Here is a 21,667-nt window from a genome sequence, read left to right on the forward strand (position 1 = left end):
CTTGAATACACAGCAAGGTTGGATTTTCTGTGGCGTGTTCAAGCAAAAGAAGAAATCAATGAAATGAAGGAATTAAGGGAGCACAATGAAAACATGCTACGAAATATTTTACCCAGTCATGTTGCCCGTCACTTCCTGGAGAAGGATCGGGATAATGAAGTATGTATCAATTTTATTTCTGATTATTTTGTCTAATCAGCAAAAGAAAAGCAGATATGTTAGGAAATTGATGGAACTTAGTTCTCTGTAGGATTCATAACGCAAATACTGCCAATATTTGATATCTGATCCACATTAAAAAAAAAAAAAAGTGTTTTAAAGTAAAGAGTTTTGCATTTCTAGGACCACATGTGGAGTAGTATTTCCAGGTTCAGGCTCACCAGTAGGAGACACATGGATCTACTAGAGCAAGTCTAGCAGAGGGTCATCAAGATGATTAGAGTTAAGTCTGAAAGATGATCACATTGTATTCAACTAGTGAGTGTTTAGAGAGACAACAGAGCCAAACTCTTCCCAATGTGTAAGTGGAAGGACAAAGGATAATAACATAAGTTGCAGGAAGAAAAATCCCACTTAGATACTAGGGGGAAAAAATCCTCTAGAAAGTGGTCATTGCATCAGGGCTCAGAGAGGTAGTGAAATTTCCAGTCTTGCAGATATTCAACCCATAACAGAACAGGGCCATGAGACGCTTGACCTTATCATCCCTGCTTCAAGTGGGAAGTGTGTTAGATGAGCTTCAGAGGTCCCTTCCAACCTATGAGTCTATGAAAGTATAGTATTCCTAATTATGGAAGAAATTTGTGCAAAAGCCTGCAATATGCCTAAATATCTCACATCTTTAGCTCCAAGAGAATATTTTTTTTCATTTCATATTGTCCCTGAATTGCCTTTTTGGGGCAGTTAATGAAAAACCCTCTTCAGAAACAGTTGGTGGTTGTGTTCCTAAAGTGTGTAGTACAAAAATAAAAGGTTGATAATGGACTCTCTGGATACTCTTAAGACAGTATTATAATATTATAGACATATTATAATATTATCTGTGAATAAAGGCTATTGTGTGATGAAACTGAAATTTTCTCATGTAATACTGGAATTATCTTTTATAATGAAGAGGTTACAGATGTTACACGACTCAGGCTGCAAGCACTGACATATCTATTCACTGTGCAGCAAAAAGGAACCGAGGCTACTCTTTTCTGACTCTACGTTTTGGAAATAGATGTAGCCAGATGAATTAGGGTGCATGATGAGGAATCATTGTGTTCTGAATATGCGATTTCAAATATCACCTAGGGAAGAAAACACAGCGAGAAGCTACAAGGAAAATCACTTTAGAAATCAGCCTCTTGAGGAATTTATACTCTATGGGTATTAAACAGCCATAAAAAACATAGTTCTGTACATGAGAAAATGTCTGTGTGTGAAAGCAACAAGTTTAGAATTCTTAATTCCAAATGGAGTAGACCCCAACACCAACCATGACTGGATTCTGGCATATCTGCGTTATGGATTTTCAGGGAATACATGTCCTCTCTTACACATTCATTCACATACACTCACATGCATAATAATCTTCAAAAGCAAACAGATGCCCCATGGATCACTGCTGATGATTCAATAATTTGCCACTGAATTCAATTCCACCACCCTTTCTTCTTGTAAGGCAATTTCCAGAGTGACTGTACTTGGGGATGATTTATGCATGAGCCGACTAGCTGTAACATCTACCAGATTTCAGTACAATCAATCCTGTAGTTCAAGTCTGCCCATTAAGTTAATTTCTTGGTTCTCAAAAAAATGAATTCCCAAATGTGTACCGCAAACGTTTTCTCATGGGTCTATTATTTCTGTCTTGATGCTTGTTACCAAAAATAGAAAAGCTGAGCAGCTGAAGGCTCAGCCAGTCATTTTCTGTCTTCACAATCTGAGGAAAAATTATGCCTAAATGTATATATGCTTCTCCCAGTGCACATTGACTAGTCTTCCATAAGCATGTTTGAGCTAATGTGTGTATTACTTCTCTCTATACCTATGAAAGGGAATAGGAGTGTCCTTAGAGTATTGCTTACATGACCCTGCAGATGTTCTTCAGTGAAAGAAAGTGGAAGGACAGGATATGAATCAATCATCTTTCTTCTCAATCAAGGCTTTGCAGTGTTTTTGGAAACCTGTTGAATTTTCCCACTTTTACTTTAGATGCATTGTTAAAGACTGTAGATAAGTAGCAACATTAGCAGCATAGCAAAGTTCAGGATGCTTTTCTAGGCAGAAGCAGGATGAAGGAAGAGGAGCCTGACATCTTCAGATTAGGTGTATGGCATCCAGCGGTAAGTCCTTTTATCATGAGAGCAATACACTAACATTTCCTAGAGCACACTAATGAGAACATTGAGAAGCAACTAGTCTAGGTCAGAATGTTATGAGAGAAGTTCCAGAACAGAAATTAAAGTATTCACCATTGGGTAAAACTTCTTCCCAAACCAGTCAACCAAATGGCTCCATATCACCTTAGGAGAATGAGCCAGAGTTTACCAGAGTAAGGGGTCTCTGAAAACCTGTGAATAAATAAACTAGTAAGGAGCTGCAGTGTGAAGTACAAAGTATCCACCAGAAAATGTGGTGACTGAGAGGAATCTTTACAAAGAGGTCATATTAGCCATTTTAAATGGTCCCATCTGAATCACACAGAGCAAACTGAGTTTGAAGGAACCCACAAGGATCATTGAGTCCAACTCCCATCCCTGCATAGGATAGCACAAAAATTTACACCATTTGTCTGAGTGCATTGAATTGGGCTTGGCACAATGACTACTTCCTTGGGGAGCAGTTCCAGTGTTCCACCACCCTCTAAGTGAAGAACCTTCTCCTAATATTCAACCTAAACCTCTCCTGGCACATCTTTCTGCCATCCTCTTGGTTCCTATCATTGGTCACCAGAGACAAGAGATCAGTGCCAGCTCTTCCTCCTTCCCTTGTGAGGAAGCAGTAAACTGCTATGAGGTCCCCCCTCAGTCTCCTCTTCTCCAGACTGAACATACCAAGTGACTCCTCCTAAGACTTCTCTTCTAGAACCTTCACCAACTTTGTAGCCCTCCTCTGGACACTCCCCAGTAGCTTTATATCCTTTTTATACAGTGGTGCCCAAAACTGCACACAATGCTCGAGGTGGGGCTGCACCAGTGCAGAGTAGAGCAGGACAATCACCTCCTTCAACCAGCTAGCAATGCCATGCTTGATGCACCCAGGACACAGTTGGCCCTCTTGGCTGCCAGGGCATACCGTTGGCTCATGTTCAGCTTGTTGTCAACTAGAACTCCCAGATCCCTTTCCGCAAGACTGCTCTCCAGCCTCTCGCTCCTCAGTCTGTATGTATATCCAGGGTTGCCGTGTCCCAGTTACAAAACCTGGTGCTTGCCCTTGTTAAACTTTACATGGTTGGTGATTGCCCAGCTTTCCTATTTGTCTAGATCCTTCTGCAGGGTCTCTTTACCCTCAAGAGTGTAGTAAAGGTTAGTAAACCTTCAAGTCCTGCATCCAGGTAATTTAGGAAGATATTGAAGAGTACTGGTCCTAAGATTGATCCCTGTGGAGCCCTGCTAGTGACTGGTCACCAGCCTGATGTAGTGCCATTCACTATGATGTTTTGAGCCTGATCCATCAGCCAGTTGTTCACCCACCGCATTATCTGTTTATCCAGCTGTATGCTAGACATTTTGTTTAGGAGGATACTGTGAGAGACAGTATCAAAGGCCTTGCTGAAATCCAGAAAGATTACATCAACAGGTTTTCCTCGGTCAACTAGGTGGGTCATAGGAGGAAATTAAGTTTGTCAGTTAGGACCTCCCCTTTATAAATCTGTGCTGACTGGGACCAATGACTGTGTTTTTCTTTCAGGTGCTTTTTAGTAGTTCCCAAAATAAACTCCTCCATAATCTTACCTGTCACTGAAGTGAGACTAACAGGCTTGTAGTTAACTGGGGTCAACCAAGCTGCCCTTGTTGTAGATTGGGACAACAACTGATCCTTGTTAATCAAGAAATTTAAAAATACACTGTCAAATGCAAACATTTATGAAACAGACTTAAACAATAATAAGTAATAATTATTAGGTTACTTTTACTTGCCTAATAGTGTTTGATTCTCTGGTATAAATACTTGCAAATGAAACTTCATCTCTTCAAGTGGTTCCACATATAAATCAAACTGAAAAAAATATATTACATCTTTTGCTGGTGTAGTCCCCAGACCTCAGAATCAGAAAGAGCAGACTTTCAAAGAAAGGGCAAACTCTGCATACAAGCCATGATAAAAACATGAGAATTGTCAGCCTCCTCCTATCGTACTGTCCAACTCTTACTATACAAATGTTAACCTCACATATTAAGGTATAATGCACAGAAAAACTAAGAAACCTATTTTAATCACAGCAAATTAAGTTTTCTTACCTATATTACCACTTTAACTTCACTGTTTTTTTAGGAATTATACTCTCAGTCCTATGATGCTGTCGGTGTGATGTTTGCTTCTATTCCTGGATTTGCTGACTTCTATTCCCAGACCGAGATGAATAACCAAGGAGTAGAATGTCTGCGCTTACTGAATGAAATCATTGCTGACTTTGATGAGGTAACAGCAGTTTCTAGAGAAAAATCTGATAAAGCTTAAACAATGAGTTCCCAAATAGCAAAGATGTCATCCTAAATAATCAAATTTAGTAAAAATTCTGCTTCCAAAAATTATCTGTTTTTTTTACTCCAGTTACTATTACAATTGCCTGTTTTACTTTTCGCACTTAGTCTTACCAAACATTGGTTTGAATGACATGGTGAGATAGAGTCCAAAATCAATAATTACTTGAGTATAAACATACATAAGTAACAACATAATCTGCACCAGTGTATCTAGAAGTAGAACAGGCCTTAGTTCTGTAGAAGAAAGAACAATGAAGATATTCACAATTGTTCTGTAAACAGTGGTCTAAATCCAAACAGATAAAGTTTGTTGTAGTTCAACATTGGTTGAATGGACTCAACAAATTTCAAGTGTCATGTTAAAAGTGAAGCACACAGCTTAGAATCAAATGTTGAGTAGAGGATGAAAAGTGGTGACATATTAACTGAGGAGACTTGTCTGGAAAAGAGTCGAGAAGGCATACTTAGTCTTTGCATCTGGACCACAATTCCACCAATAGATTAAGCATACAGAAAACTTTTTTTCAGAAAACTAAAGTGTTGGCAGAGTTCAGGCCTTTTCAGGGTTTAGAACACAACTGAGTGAAGATTTGAGAACTGCTGGGTTTTTGTTTTAATTTATTTGCTTCTACCCCAGCCCTACTTGAAACATCTGTCTTACTTTGATAATCTAGCTTAGAGTCTTTGTTGGCTTTTTTGTTTTCAAAAGAAAAGATCTCCAGGTTACTGGAGGAAAACATAAAAATGGAAGACATAAGGCTGAGAAAAAGAAAAAATATTTTTTTATTTTTTTTAAATTCCATTCTAAGCAGCAAGCACCTTAGTCTTCTCAGAATTTTTTGAAGAATTTATTTAATTTATTTTTAATTTTCTCTTCTGGTAGAAGTTATGCTATCTTCATTTCATAAGTGGAAAACAAAGGCACAAAGGTGTAGCTGAGTTTCCTGCATTTTTTTTAAAACAAAGATACATGTCCCCATGCCAGAAGCAAGAACCCAAATATGAGCCCAGTTCAAGGTCTTCACTGCATCTTTATCCTGCTTCATGCCGGGCCTCTGCATGTGGAATGTTCATAGAGTGGTAGTTCAGAAAAACTGGAAGAGGGTTAAAATTACCAAACTCTGAGAGACAAAGAAATTGAGAGTTTATCCATATAATTGGTCAGATACTAAAATTACTAGCAGGAAATAGAAGAATTCACAGGGGATGCATCCTTGTGCATTTTTACTAGAAAACACTGCTATTCACCCATGAGGACAGATCTGTCACCTGCTAAGCATTGCTTTCTCTATAGGTATAAATACCTGCCTCTTATCTCTGAGAAGTTGCACAGCTGTCAGCATGCTTCTTGATTAATAGTTTTGTTTTTCTTTCCAGATCTGATTAAAATGATGATGGCTAAAGCTTAATGCAAAGCCTGTTGCTATGAATTAATTTAAGATATTTTGTCATGCACGTTCATATAATCTTCACAACAAAATTCCATTGCTGGCATGGCAATTACTGAAGACAAGGTTTTCATCAAAAGCCCTAACACAATATTACATTTAGGCCCCTAACACCTGCTCTGTAATCAATAAAGGACCTAATTAGGGACTGTATTATGTCCCAGACATGTTTAGTTGAATAATAGATATGTTCTCAGGACGGGTAGTAAATGAAATTATGTGATCCCCTGCTGACTGCTAACCTACTTCCAGTATGGCCATTCCATTAGTTTACTCTGTCTAAGCAGTTTGAAAGGTCATATGCCAGGCAGGACAGCTGACATGATTAATCCTACCCATGGACAAGGAACCACCTTTGAGACACATACATGGGATCGCCAGGTCCCATAGCGCAATGTTAGAGAACTCATAATGTTCTGGTGCAAATCATTGGAGGTTTTTTCATTGAAGCATGCTCTAAATGACACTAGATATCTATGTTTAAATAAATTAATTGAGCTCCTAAACTCGAATCAGATTCAACCCTGTGAGTCCCCTGCTTTCCTTAAATAGGTAATAGTAGTAGGATGTTGTATCCATAAGGCCAGGAAGACGTTTCTGAATGAGAGCAGCAGTAAAATCACAAATCGACCTAGTTTGGAAAAATGTGATAGATGAATGGAAAGGAGTTTTGGGCAATTTACTTCTATGTAGAAGAGTTTCCTTGTTACTGCAAAATAGAAGGCTTACTAGCTAGATCTGTTATTTTGTTTTCCAGGTAATGCATCTGTTTTAGACAGTCAAACAAAAAAGACTGGATAGTGGAACAGAAGCTGCCACCAACATCTGCACAGAGTAGGAGTCCACAAAAGAGTTGGGTTGTGAGTGGACTTTCATAGGGAGCTGGGGGAACATGCTCCAAAAATCAGTCTTGGGGAGAAGGTGATTGACTCTTCTCAAATCCCAGCCTTTATTCAGAATTTTTATTCACTGAGTGTTCACAAATCTGTTGATTTCCAAATTATTTAGGCTTTCTGGAGACTGAGGCAGATTGGCAGTTGTTGGCTTCTGAACTGGGAAAAAAAAAAAAAAAAAGGAGGAGCTTTTTATATTTTTTTTAATTTGACGTACAGCATTGTTACAGAATACAACTATATATAATTTCCTGGTTTGTACTCAAGCACAGAGGTGCTGACAGGAACAGCTCATACATCAAAACAAACATGAACATTGCAAATCTACTTTCCTAATTACCCATTTTTATATGACTGTGGTCTTAAGACACATATAGGGCTAAACTCCCACTGTTAGAGGTGTTTCACCAAAAAAAAATAACATTGAAACTTTCTTCTGAAGATTAGGAGTCCTGAAGGAATTATTTTACAGACTGTAATAGTCTTCCTAGCCTTTTTAATCTATCATTTATATATTTTAGTGATGTTACATTTGGGATTTGTGCTTTAATCAGAACGTTCTAGTTCATAGGCTCTTTTTCTCTCTCATTTTATTTATCCTGCAGTGATTTACATGGTGTTTATGACAACAGACTTTAATATATTATGTTGCCACAAATAGAGGTTTTGGCAAACACAAGATCCTGCTTTCAGACTTCACTGATTATTTTGCACTTGTGTGTCGTGTCCTGGAATATTCCCTTTTATACTACTTTGTACACGTTTCATTGCACGTGTACAGCCCAGGGTCTGAACTCCATAAAACCTTGGCTGTAGGTGAATTACAACATCAAGCCACTAGTTGTTTTTCAGATACCAGCCACATTCTAGTGTTTGAAAATGTTTCCTGGACTATCTTGGCAAATTAGCAAGTCTATTTAAAATGTCATAACAAATAGTAGCTGATGTAGGATTGAGTTGCAATATCTTTCTCCAATATGAAAATCCGTCATACTGCCATGCATGAATAAAGTAACTGGTAAATAAACCATTATTTGAAGAAGGAAAACAGCTATTTAACAGACTGGACAAAACAGGCGAAAATAGAGATTTGGAAACAATAATGAATGAGAAGAAAACAAGATGAATTGAGATTATGTCTTTTAAATTGCCTTACACAAATTAGGTTCTTTCTCTCTTTCTTTCTTTTAAAGGGTCATTAAAAGAGATATTTATCATACATTTGAAATTAGTATGTTGTTTGCTGTTGCTTCTAGCAACCATCTGGAAATGAAAATACAGGCTGTTTATAACCAATATTAGTTTCTTCTCTTGCCCACACACCTGGTGCTCTCAGACTGCTCACAAAAGCAGAACTACAAGAAATGATCTTTTTATTTAAGAAAGCAGTTGGGAGAGCTGCTCTTGTAAGAGGGAAATGTAGACAACGGGCTTTTCTGGCAGTTCAGAGAAAAATGAGGATCAGGTCAAGTTTTTGGACTTTCCTGACTTGAAAGAGAGCCATTAACCATATGGCTTTGTATTCCCTGCGTGCAGTGCTGTGCAGCCTCCCATTAGAGACAGATGGTGCAATATCTGTACATGAACAAGCAAAGCTTCCAAGACCCTGGCTCTCCGGCTGACATACTGTCGTTAGTTCAATGGCGGGCGATATTTCATATTATGCCTTTGGTATGTCTTTCTTTGTAAATGAGATAATCCCTTTAGTTTTTAATTGACAGGAAAGTCAAACACACAATATGGGAAAAGAATCCATAACAGCGTATAAAAAGGGGAGATATTTTCATTAAAATTTGTCCTGACTACAGCAAGAATTTTTTTTTTATTTAAATCCCAAATAACTTGAATTTTTAGAACTGAAAGTCTGAAATTTCTTTTCTCTGTGTAATATATTCCTATTTGCATGACTGCTTAACAATAATGACGCCTACATTTATTAGACACTATACTAGTTATCATGAAGTTTCCCAGGGTATTTTGGTTTTAAAATCAGCAATACACATTTTTTAACACTGATGAGGTGGTACATGCCCACATCTAACAAAAAGCTCTATTGTCATTGATAGAGTTCTGCATACAGACTTGGAATAGGGACCAAATTGCTACTCCCACTCCGCTCCACCTGACTTGTTCTTGTAGTAGCCCTTAATTTGTAAGCTGAATTCCTTGAAAAGAGATTCAGGAACACTTTTAAGGGGTCAAGTCTACTTGTATTCATTCATACATACACAGAGAGGCTGTCTTCAATAATTTTCAATTATTATATCTCAGGAAACACAAAACTCACATGCATTTGAGTTAGGCTGGAATATGAATGTCTTATATGACCTATTATGTGATTTACCAAACAGCTTTACAGAGGACAGCAGGATTTACAGAACACAGCAGGATTTATCTTGAATGTACCCTCTGAGTAGATGATGTTGCAAAGAGTCCCAGCTCAGTATGCCCCAGAACCTGACTGGAAGTTACTGTGAATATAATGATTCATTTTGATATCTGTACAAACATTCTGCATTAAGAATTAGAAAAGTAATAGTGTTTTTTATATATTTGTTAGTTACTAGGTGAAGAGAGATTTCAAGATATTGAAAAAATTAAAACAATTGGCAGCACATACATGGCCGTGTCAGGATTATCACCTGAAAAACAGGTAAGAGAATAATGTTCTTTAAGAAACAAAACTTCTAGTGCATTCCATCATTAATATTAGAGAATATTAGTGTTATCCTTCTGATATTCATAGAGCTGTCTTTGCTTAAAAAAACAGACATTTGGGGCTTCTTGCAGACAACAGTTGTACTACTTGATGAATTGAAATGTCATCTTGTGCCCAGAACAAGAACCATATGGATTCTTTCCTCAAATTTAGAATTATAAGACAGAAAAAAAATCTCCTTTCAATCACACTGGTGTGAATCTAGAGCAGGTCTATCTATATATTTGGACACAAGCTAAAGATACCACCGTAACTCAGACTGGAATCTGGCTGACAGCTTCCAATAATCTACAAAAACGGAGGATCTATTAACTGACAGAATACTTATGCAAGTGCAAGGTTGCCTTTAAACATTTTTGTGGTTATGTAGCTTTACATCTTCAGACAGCATGATAAACTACACATCAAAAATAAAGTTCAACCAAAGACCATCACAAAGCCTGAAGTCTGCATGCTGCCCTCATTCCAGAGGTGCAAATAAAGCTGGGAAAAAAAAAAAAAAAATCAGCCACAGAGATTACATTCATAGTCATAGCCCTTAACCTCAGAAAAGTTAGACAGAAATCAATTGATAATTACACCCAAGTACATGCCTGACAGTGGGGTCTCCAAAGGATTAAGGTAAAGCTCCACAATACATCTAGGGAGAACTCAGCTGTTGTTGAAATCTGTCTTGCTTGGCAACTATTGTCTCTCTCCAAGGAAGAGCAGCACAAAAAAGGGTGTGCTGCCCCAGATCACCCCCAGAGTGGGAATCAGATCAGCCCTTGTTGACTGCAACTGCCAGAAAGGCAGAAGCCAGATTAACATGAGCTTTATAATAAAAAGAATTCCCATTGTTTGTTTAGAATACATTGCAAAACACGTGAAGTATAACTAACTGAGCATCTCCCACCTACAGAGTAACAAGTGATGCTGATAGCTAAAAATCCACAAAATTAGGCATGCATGAGATTTTTGTTTGCTCCAACTGAAAATGCTTCTGTGCAGAGACGAGAAAAGAAGGATTGAGTTTTAGGGAGGTAGCTGGATATAGTTACATAGCTCCTTGCAACTCTTTTGACTTTTGGTGTAGGTAAAAATTCAAATGGAAAAAATCTTTTCTGTATTTTCAAGACAAATTAACTCATCCCTTTCCTTGAAGTATAATAGCCTAAAGAAATTTTATTTATGTTTTAAATACACTTTATAAACAAATGTCTATTATCTTGTCAGCATCTAGAAGGTGTGGGGTTCTGAGGGAGGCTGGCACACTGTGAACTGAACAAGTCTGAGGACAAGGACTGAGCACAGTGTGAACAGAACAGGGCGATGCCAGGAAGATGTTTATGTTCAGGATTAAACACTGAGGATGATGAAAATTGCAAAGGGCTGGACTGCATGACCCATAGCGGGGTCTTGCAATTGCTATGGACTGGAAATTTGTTTGATGAAAGAATTACCTGATCTCAGAATAGATGAGATGACATCATACCATTATCAGACACAAACCATGTCTATTCCCTACTTCACTGTCCTCCCTTGATAGTCTCTGCCCCAACATATGCTCTTTTGATGTTCTGGGAAGATCAAAACCCCCTTCCAGTCCCCATCTAAATATTGACTGCCCTACAGGAATGGGAGCCCAGAGGAAGGAATAAGGAGTGACTTGTCTGCTCTAAGAAGTGGCCATTAATAACCTACAGAATAGCCTTTTCTCTCCCACTTAACCTGTTCCAGGTTGCCTGGCTTGCCCTACTGTTCGTGTCACTATTCCATCCTGAGAGCACTGGAATTTTCCTGGGTAGCAGTTTCAGCAAAGAATTATCTTTCAGTTCTTTCAGTCTAATTCTTGCTTACATTGGTCATCCCTGGTTCTCACGAGTTTTTGTCCCTTACACCTAAGATAGCTTAGTCCTCTCTATACTTTCTTTCTCAACCTTAGATAGATTTCATATGCCTTATTAATTCCCATGATTGTCACACTATTGACAGAAAATTACTTTCTGTAGTAATTCAAGCTTGTCTGTATCCAGATATACAGGTGTTGTAATACAAATGAGAAGTGTTACCATTAATAATACCCTACTTCTATTCGATCTGATACTTTGAGACTCTATTTACAAATTCTAAATTCAGATACTTGGCACTTGCTAGGGGTGGGTGGGAGCCGGGCAAATTACAAACCCTTTCTAACATCTTGGTCTATAACTTACTCCTCAGCAATGTGAAGACAAATGGGGGCATTTGTGTGCTCTGGCTGACTTCTCCATAGCTCTGAATGAAAGCATACAAGAGATCAACAAGCATTCATTTAACAACTTTGAACTCCGTATTGGTAAGCATAGTTCAGACATGAGAATTAAAGTATGATTTTAACTGCAAGGATCCAACTCTGTAAGAGCATTCCAGGAGCATTGCAAGAACACGTATAATTTAAAAGACTCCAAACACTGTACCCACCATTTTCAAATTGACTTGGTGCCAAACAAAGTTGGAAGTAAGAAATATTCTGTTTGCAAAATATCAGATTTAAGGACTGCAGAAGCTCAAAGTTTAAGTGAAATGTGAATACATAATTAAGATACTGTCTTTAGCAAGTATAGCCAAGAGACCATAGGTATAACACAAAAAGTGAAATGGATAGCCTAAACCTAACCCCAAGCCTGATACTGGCCTGCACAGTCCCTAATTAATTTCTCTGTTTTAGATGTTTCTTCAGTAAAGGTGTAATAGTAGCTTATCCTAAACCCTATCTGTAGTACGTTGGTTTTGCATAAAAATTGAATTCCATTCTGACCTGACCTGTTCCAGTGGCATCAGCTCTAAATTGTTATGATAGGAAAGCTATTATCCTTGGTGGGTTATCCTGGAGGGATAGTAGGATGGGACATGAAAAGATGGCCTGAATAAATGGCACGTGGCAGGACCTGATCTGATGGCTTCTCATGCTGATAGGATCGCTGGTCAAAACCCAAAACTACCCAGGAGAAATATGTCCTTTATAGACCACCCTGCTGTAAAAAAAAAAAAAAGCTGAAGTACATTCATCAGTCACAGCATGGAAGGTTGCAGCAGTGCTATCTGTGATCCACACTTCCTAACGGTTTTGAACAGAAAACTCTCATTTCCCAAGATTTTTCACGGAACATGCATCCACTCTTTTTAAGTGTGGATCACTTGCAAAGAATGCAAGAATAGTGCATGAATGCAATACCATTTGGAAATAATTTCTATCACAAATTTTAAAAACAATTCTTTAAAAAAAAATCTAAAAAAACTAACATCTGTTTCCCTAAGATGAACCTTTCACTATCACTAAAAGTATTCTAAAAACATTGCTTTGGAAAAAAATATTCTCTTTTATATTATTGCTTGTCTTGAATCTATGCAACAATCTTACAAGAAACAGTCTTCCAATAACTTCATAGAATACTTCAACATTTTCATTTAATGGAATGTAACAATGTAATTTCTTGACTGTATAGCACTAGCAAGGTTACCTTCAACAAGCATTGACCCAGAAAGATCCTTCCAGAGAGATCTTTCTTACTACACAAGAATCACTTTGCAGGAGCTTTGGCAACAGTGTGCAGAATACAGATGACACTTAACTACTGCCGTTTCACTGAGATGAGCATCCTGTAAAATAACTGTGGATATCACTTTTCATATATTCTAGCTTTTCTGGGGTTTTTTTCTTACTTTCTTTGTATAATCATCTTTTCCTTAAGCTTAGAGATAAGTGTGTCTGAACCAAACTTCCTCTGTTCAAGTGCAAATATGGTTTCAATCATTCTTCTCTAACTGGCTACCCCTTCTCAATTTTATTTTATTTTTATTTAACAGGGATTAGCCATGGCTCTGTTGTAGCAGGAGTTATCGGTGCTAAGAAACCCCAGTATGATATCTGGGGCAAAACGGTTAACTTAGCAAGTCGAATGGACAGCACAGGTGTTAGTGACAGAATACAAGTGCCTGAAGAAACGTATCTGATCCTGAAGGACCGGGGATTTGCCTTCGACTACCGAGGAGAGATTTATGTCAAAGGTATCAGTGAACAGGAAGGAAAAATCAAAACATATTTTCTTCTAGGAAGAGTTCAACCAAATCCTTTAATCTTACAACCAAGAAAACTGACTGGACAGTATTCATTAGCAGCTGTTGTATTAGGACTTGTACAGTCTCTTAACAGGCAAAAACAGAAGCAAATCCTTAATGAGAACAATAACTCTGGAATCATAAAAGGACATTATAACCGGAGGACTTTGCTCACTCCTGGTGGATCTGAGGCAGCAGCCCAGGCAGAGGGGGCTGACAAAACTGAATTGCCATAATCAGCATTTTGTTTGTGTTCTTTTTTTTTTGTATTTCTTTTATATATAAAAATAAATATAAAAATAAAAAGGTTTAATTTTTTTTAGAAGAAGTCTGATTATTTTCTGGTGTGATATTTCAATGCAATTCAAATCCCTACATTTTAACAAATGGTGGCAGCATCTCTGCCCCGAGTTGTGGTTAACCTGAGTGTCCAGACACAGTAGCTGCGGGCCACCACTACACTCCACCAGCTACCTGCAGAAAAGGGCAAGAATAAACTTCTAACTGGAGGGACTTAGAACATAAATTGGGTAGGAAGTTAATGATGGGGAAAGGAGGGAACACTGTCCACACTTTTCAGGTCAAAGTAAAGGCATAAGGAGATTGAGTACCTTCTTCTCACATTTAGATGTCTTCAAGTAAACTTCTATTCTTTTAAATTAATTTCCTGGTCCCCATAAGGGCCAGGGAGAAGCTAGTCAACACAGCCAAAGGATTTTCAGGTGTGCTGCCTGCCCAGATGTAAGGATTTGGGAGACAGAAGAGATGGATCTTGCCCTAAACTCACTGATTCCATTGAGTCCACTGACTGTTGGCTCTTAAAATAGCCTAACGTGTCCACCTCACCAGCAGATGACTGCACTGTAGACAGATAAATTGCATGTTGATTTCCGTGTGACCTCTTGTACCCTAGACAGGAGATCAAGGCTCTCCTATAGGCACTATGTCATGTCTGTCAGTCCTGTTTGGAGGGTTGGAATGCACTATGGTATCTTGACCAGCACAAGACACTATGAACAGATGACAAAAGTACACCTTGAATGACATATATGGAGAATATAGCCGATTCTATTGTCCAGTCAAGGAACCAACTGAATTCCCTGGACTCACTCTCCATAGCTTAACTCTTAACCCCATCACCAGTCTGTGTTTTTGCCAAAACAAGGGCTCTCTGGGGCTGTAAAATGACTACATGCTGAAGTACAGTAGGAGAGAAAGCTCACTGCTAAACTCCTGCTCAGTTGCCTCAAGAAAAGAGGCCAAGACAGAGAATATCTCAAATTATTTGTGTGCCAGCACAGAAACAGTGCTGCTGGGATGCTACAATGGCACACCTAGGTGTTACAAGCCCTGCAGGAGGATCACTTTTGAGGGGATGGCTAATCAACTTTGCCTTGGAAACAGTAAATATATATAGCACAAGTGCCATGATTCATACTGGGCTATAAAGTGCACAAATGAACCTCTGATCAAGTCTGTATGCTCAAAGGAGCTAGATTTGTCTCAGTAAATATTATCTTTAAAGTAAATCATAGATGGAAGCTGCAGAACCTGTGATCAGACAGCAATCCCCAGATGAGACCAAACACAACCAATACAGTGCAACATACAGATTCTTTGCAAATACAGGCCTTGCTTTTTGTAGACTGTTACCCAGTCCTTAATGAAAAACAAGGTTTCTTAGGAGCATCACCATTGGATAAGGAACACTTATAAAAGATGGCAAATATGGCTAGGAAATCTTGATTCCTACACTACAGTTTACTAACAAAAAAGGCACCAAAACTTGAATGTTTAACTATAGTAAGATACAAATAATGTTTTTGCATTGTAAAATAACATGATGAATGAGTTTGTGAAGTAAAACTTAATCAGCCAAGTGCCACCTTCAGAAATAGAAAATAATAAAAATGACCAAATGAATTCTACAGAACATTGTTTCACAGAATGATTAGTCTGAGGACAGAGACCAAAGAACTGTCTGAAGCAGTGTGCTCAGAGATGATGCTGCCAGTAACTGAGCTCTTGTTCCAAATGATTATTCCTTTGAATCCCCACAACTACAAATTTTTCTGCCACACAGGGACAACTGAGCCTCTCGGCTCACCCAGGCTCGTGCTGATATTGCAGGAGATGAAGACAAGTAAAGGTTAGCTTCTGAAGCTGATAAATTAATTTCACATTTACAATGATATTTGAGGCACTGAAGAAGGAAGTTTTGGCTGATTTAAACAGCTCATTAACAGCTGTCCTTTCCTTCACAGCTTATTTCTGTGCTGGATGGCTTCACTTCTCCTGGCTCCCTAAACATTTAATTCTGCTAATATCCCAGAGGAACTGGTTTTCTAATTCTCACCATTGCTGCTGACCTCTGTAATGACAATTAGCAGTGAGTGGAAGGTGTTAACTAGATAACAGGATTGGAGCTGTGAGGGCAACTTCACTGCTCCTTAGCACAGGCCCAACTCTCCTGTTACTTATCATAGCTTTCTATGTTTTCCCTATCAAAATCCTCATTAACATAACTATGTTCCCAAGCAAAATTGTTGCTAATGAAGCCTGAGTCTGTGTCTACAAGATAAAGAGTTTGCTAAATATCTCATTGTCATGAATAATTCTTTACTGAGTAATTTCACCTGTGACTGCTGCAGGTAAATCCCTGCTTGGGACTGTTTCTCTACACTAGATGGCTATTTGTCTCTCTAGCAATTACACTGCTTGTTCCTTTCACAAGTTTGATGACCTTAAAGGTTCAGCAATGTTATTTCTCATTGTAGCATCTGTTCTCAGTGGAGCAGCAGCTATTATTTATGCTTACACTCTTCTAGTTTTACTCCATGACTTTATGGTACCATTAGAGTTCTCAGCTTTCCCTCACAACTCTGTCTTCAGGGCTTCTTGCTCATACGGAATAGAATTGTTTATACAAGAAGGACCTATAAAGCCAAATCGCCTGGCTAATATCCTTTGAAACATGCATGCCTGGGCTAATAAAGCTAAATTGGTTTGATATTGTAACTCTTTGGCCAAAACAGCTAGCCAATATTGAGAGCTTTCCTGTATTATCCCTATCAAGAGGAGAAAGCCTTGGCAGAACCTGACTCTGCCCTTAGACGTCACCTTATTTATTTCTACAAATGTGCACCACAAAACCAAACAGCAGCCAGCTACTTGCTCAGAAATTTGTACCTTGATTCCTCCAATAAGCACTGTGCCATAAGCTCTGCTGACTTAAATATTTTCTACACAAAAAGGCTGAAATCCAAGGCTTTCTTCTATGAAAAGAAACATACAAACAACCATTTCAAGGGCAGTTTATGCCAGCTTTGATGTACTCATTCTTAATCATTAAAGCAAATGGAATATTGACTATCTGAACAATGGTTCCGTACCTAAATCATTACTCTGTAATGTTCCAAGTGCATATTTGAACCATCATTCCTATATTCTAGCAAAGATCAGATCTGTGGTGAGAGTGCTTGTTTGCAGGACGCTGCAAAGATTGCAGTGTTGATTAGCATTCACCAGTTTTAGCAATATCTATGCAGAATGTCAGGGTTATATACTGATACTTGCCAAGTTATCTACTTTCAGCTCACAGTAAGACTCGAGACAGAAGAGAGTTTACCTCTGCTGAGAGCAGTATGATAGGTGTGATATCATTTAGAAGCGTTTGCTGAGAAAAAAAGCAATTCAAAAAATAGCCATTGTTCACAGGGGAAAAATATTACTCACTGCCCTCAGATTTAATTTATTCCTGTAATCAGTCATTTGCACATTTTGAAAAGCACAGCAAAAAGCCACCTCATCTAATCCTTTTCTCATTAGCAGAATTTCAGCTGCCTTTCCTAAGTGCGATGGGAGTCAAGGAGTTTGTAGAGACACACAGGTGGCTTAGCAAAGGTGGCTAATAGCCAAATGTCCTGTCACTGCACACTGTCAAGCTGCAACACAGGGAGCAGAGAGACTGGCTCCACAGCTCACTTACTTACGAATATGCAGTGAAATGATCAGAGAAGCAGGAAATAACCACATTAACCATCGTCACTGGTACAGGGTAAGCGTCATAATTGCACAGTCAACTTATTAACCTCCCCATCAATCTTTTTCTGTTGCTGAGTGACAGTGGCACAATTAAGCATTTGTGGTTTCCCTAGCTCTGCATTTTGCTGGAGAAGGGGAAAAAATATGACAATGGAGTAGACAGCAGATGGGAACGAAGGGGTAAAAATTCAGCATGCATATCTTTAGGCACTTGAAACTTCCTGCAGTTCAGTTAGTATTTAAGCAATGCTCTCATTAGCTCTCCTGGTAGAACAAAATATTTCCCCGGTTTGTGTACCTTGGCCCAATGTTTTCCAAAATAAATAATTTTTTTCTGTCCATTTTCAACTAAGGCTTTTTTTAGATGATGGCTGTCAGAGTTACAGAGCCATCCAGAGACTGTTTCATTTTGCTTTTTCATGTGAAAATGACAGCAATGTGCAAGGCTGTTTAGACAGCGTCTCCTGTAAAATGCCACTCATGCTACTTCTCCTGACCCAGATCTCCTGCAGCCCAAGTTGTTTTCCTCTGGCTGATAAATATGTTCATATCAATATGCTGAGCATCTCTGTTTCATAGTCCATGTACTTCTTGAGGGTCTTGAAATCAGTGCCTCCTTCAGCTTTGCAATATTTAAACAACAGCAACAAAAAAATGAACTACTGTTGCCACATGGAGAAAAAGAAGAAGAAATCTCAGCTGGTCTGTGAAAATCCAGGGTTCTAAAACAAATGGCATGTGTGAAATGACTTCCAATTGCAAAACCCACTCCCAGCAGCAGTGACATGGGTTACACCAGAGGATATTTTCACAGCAACAGGATATTAAATATAAATTTAATTAACTTGTCAATTACTCAAAGTAAAAAAAATACCACAGGCTCTTCCTACTCATCTTTCCCCACAGAAACTATTGTGACAAGCTGTCAGTTTTCTAAGTTTCTATAAATCTACACGCAGTTTTGCTTCAAGTGAGTGATTACTTTCTCTAGATGTGGCCAGATCAATGCTCTAAAGCTCCACACAGAAACCAGGAGTCACATTCCCATCACTGCAGTTGGTACATTTTGTATAGGAGTAAGAACAAGAGTTGCAGTGCCACCAGTTTGTTTCCTGTGGCCCAGTTCCTGAGAAAGGCAAGACAAGGGGTGTAGTCAGGCTGGAAGCTGTACTCTACCACTCTTTCCACCTGAATGACAATGGGAAAAAGACCCTAACGGGATTCATTTCACAAGGTGAGTCAAGATGCTGCCTTTACAGCTCATTCTTCACTAACAGCCTAGTTACCTGCAAGTTATAATGGCCACTCAGCATTTTGGCAGTCCCAGACCTTCTCACAGGTTAATGAGGTCATAAGGAATACCTCCCCATGCCACAGCTGACACTGCAGTATGCAGTCACCTGCTGCTCCATTAAATTTCCCCTTTCCTGGCAATTAACTTGGCAGGACACACTAGATCTCAGAAACCATTGTATGGATATAAGCAGGCAAGTTTTCATGGAACCATCTCCAACAAATCCTTCTATTGATCGGGGTGTTTTTCTGTGTTGTTTCCTTCTTAACAAATAGACATCTGTGTTCTCATATTTTTCATTTTATTTATCCATTCAGAATTAATTCAGAAACAAAATTCACACCCATGTCCAATACTTAAAAACCATCTTAAGCAACATGCCTTCTTCTTACCCTCACATAAGGCTGGTCCTGTGCCCATTTCAGTTTAAGGATCTCCACCATACTTCCCTCCCAAAGACATTCCTCCTTCAGCTCTATGAATTGAAAGTTCATATACAGCATGCTTGCAAGAAGACCTCAGCCACCTATTCGCCCCATCTTTCTGCTCCCATCACTTTTAGACCTAGAGGACTAGAGCAGAAGGGCCTTCATGAACCGGAGAATTATGTAAATGAAGGAAAGTCCTCCATGAAACGAGTACCAAGCTATCTTTAGCTTTACAGATAAAATTCAGGATTTTATTTTCAGCTTTAAACTCCTGATGAACACAGAAAACACCAGTATCTCTCATTGTCACTCAGACACAGTTTCACATATTTTATGTTCACGTTTGTTGCTGTCTCCCTATTTAAACTATATTCCCATGACATTAGCCAGTCTTGGCTAGGCATAGCAAACCATGCCTTTGTATTCTCCCTTGCGGAGCATCATCTGACAAATATACAAGAAAGAAAAATTTGATGGTAACAGCTGCAATGTGAACTTTCACTTTCAGACACTTAGCCATGCTCTAATATGATTCTTTGACTAAGAGTCCAAAAAGCATCTTTGTCATTCCAATTTATCATCCTTTTTTTTTTTTTTTCTTAACCCAGACTGGAACATGCCTTGTGGATGTCCACAGGTAATTTCATCTTAGCATCAACACAGTCGGGAAGAAGCTGGGTTTTCTCCATGTTCAAGTGATTAAGTACTTACCAGTAAAAGAAAAAAAACCACAATGCAAACAAAAAAAACAAACCAACAAAATAAAATCCTTAATCTGCCTTTGGAGCAGAGTCTGGTATCCTCCTTTGAAGTGGAAGTCACTACATCAAGGCAACAGCCATCATCACCTTTGCTCAAAATCATAACTTGATGTTTGGGCACCTGTCTTCTGCATGAGACCATTTTAGATGTCAGGCTCGTTCAGCCCTGGTTCACAGTTCTGTAACAATCTTAATTTCTCCATCTTGTAAACTCTAAGACTGTCAGACATGACAAAATCATGTTTGTAAACATTCTGCTGGTGGTCAGTAGCAGAACTGAGTCAAGCAGTGCAGTTTATGAAAATGAAGGCTTTGCTGGACTTACTTCCAATATATGAATACTTTTATGGGCCAAAAATTGTAGTTTCTTGAGACTCCTTTGAGCTAATGAAGAAAAACAGAATGAAAAGTGATGATGGGAAGTTAAAAAAGGTCAAATTAGGAATAAACACATGCTTTTGACAGCAAACATGATTAACCACTGGAACAAATTACCATGAAAAAATAGTGAATATATTATCTCATAAAGAGTTGAAAACGAGATTGTGGCGATCTTTTGTGGAAATTATGCTTTATTCAAATATAAGTGCTTGAGTCCACTGATAAGGAAACAATGAGGCTTTCTATAATCTGTGAAGTTTCAAAGGGCAGGCTGGATGTTTCAAGATTTTTTTTTTCTATATCCATTCACTTGGCCACCAAAACAGAATAAAGGAAAATCTTCAGTCCTGAAAATGTTTCACAGCTCTTGCTAGTACTGACTGAGGATGAGGAAAGCAAACCATTTCTATTTCATGCATTGATTCACAGCCCAGAAAAAAAACCATAATTTGTTATATCTCCCTTTGTGGAAAGCACCAGAGGTGTTGCAAACTAGTGGCTCAGCTCACTGGCAGACATTCTACCAAGCTACTCTGTTTAGCTTCCCTATTGCTTATATAACTGCTTCATTGATTTTAGCAAAAAGAAACCTCAGTAGTGAAGCATCTGGAAAGAAATATTATTTCCCCAATTGTATTCCATCCCACCACCTCTCACTTTGCCCCAGTGCCCAGAGCAATAGTCCTCACTGCATTTGTTCTAAGGGCTTGATGACCCACCAGAGAAAAGTATTTGTTCCTTAACATGAGCCGGTTCACAGAGACTCTAGTTGGATCTCAGGAAATATTTGTGTCAGTTAAGTTGAGTGACTTTGACTACAACGATGGTGTTCATACTTTCAGTTATAACTAAAAAGGTGGCTTTGAGCTAAATGGATGAAGATTCCACTATAAAAGTAGGTTTTTATCATGACGCCTTCCTGTTA

General features: G+C 38.6%; 1 protein-coding gene across 2 annotated transcripts in view; it reads left to right on the top strand.

Annotated features, from left to right (window-relative positions):
• Positions 1-14,070, top strand: part of ADCY8 (adenylate cyclase 8) — a 121,697-nt gene extending 107,627 nt beyond the window's left edge. For both annotated transcript variants that reach the window (XM_054059704.1, XM_009560039.2), the window contains 5 exons: positions 1-159; positions 4,483-4,629; positions 9,596-9,688; positions 11,957-12,071; positions 13,583-14,070. In XM_054059704.1, the coding sequence (XP_053915679.1) occupies positions 1-159; positions 4,483-4,629; positions 9,596-9,688; positions 11,957-12,071; positions 13,583-14,070 (1,002 nt within the window). The remainder of the gene's footprint in view (positions 160-4,482; positions 4,630-9,595; positions 9,689-11,956; positions 12,072-13,582) is intronic.
• Positions 14,071-21,667: the final 7,597 nt, after the last annotated feature.

The sequence above is a fragment of the Cuculus canorus genome, chromosome 2, assembly GCF_017976375.1.
Source record: "Cuculus canorus isolate bCucCan1 chromosome 2, bCucCan1.pri, whole genome shotgun sequence".
Taxonomy (NCBI): domain Eukaryota; kingdom Metazoa; phylum Chordata; class Aves; order Cuculiformes; family Cuculidae; genus Cuculus; species Cuculus canorus.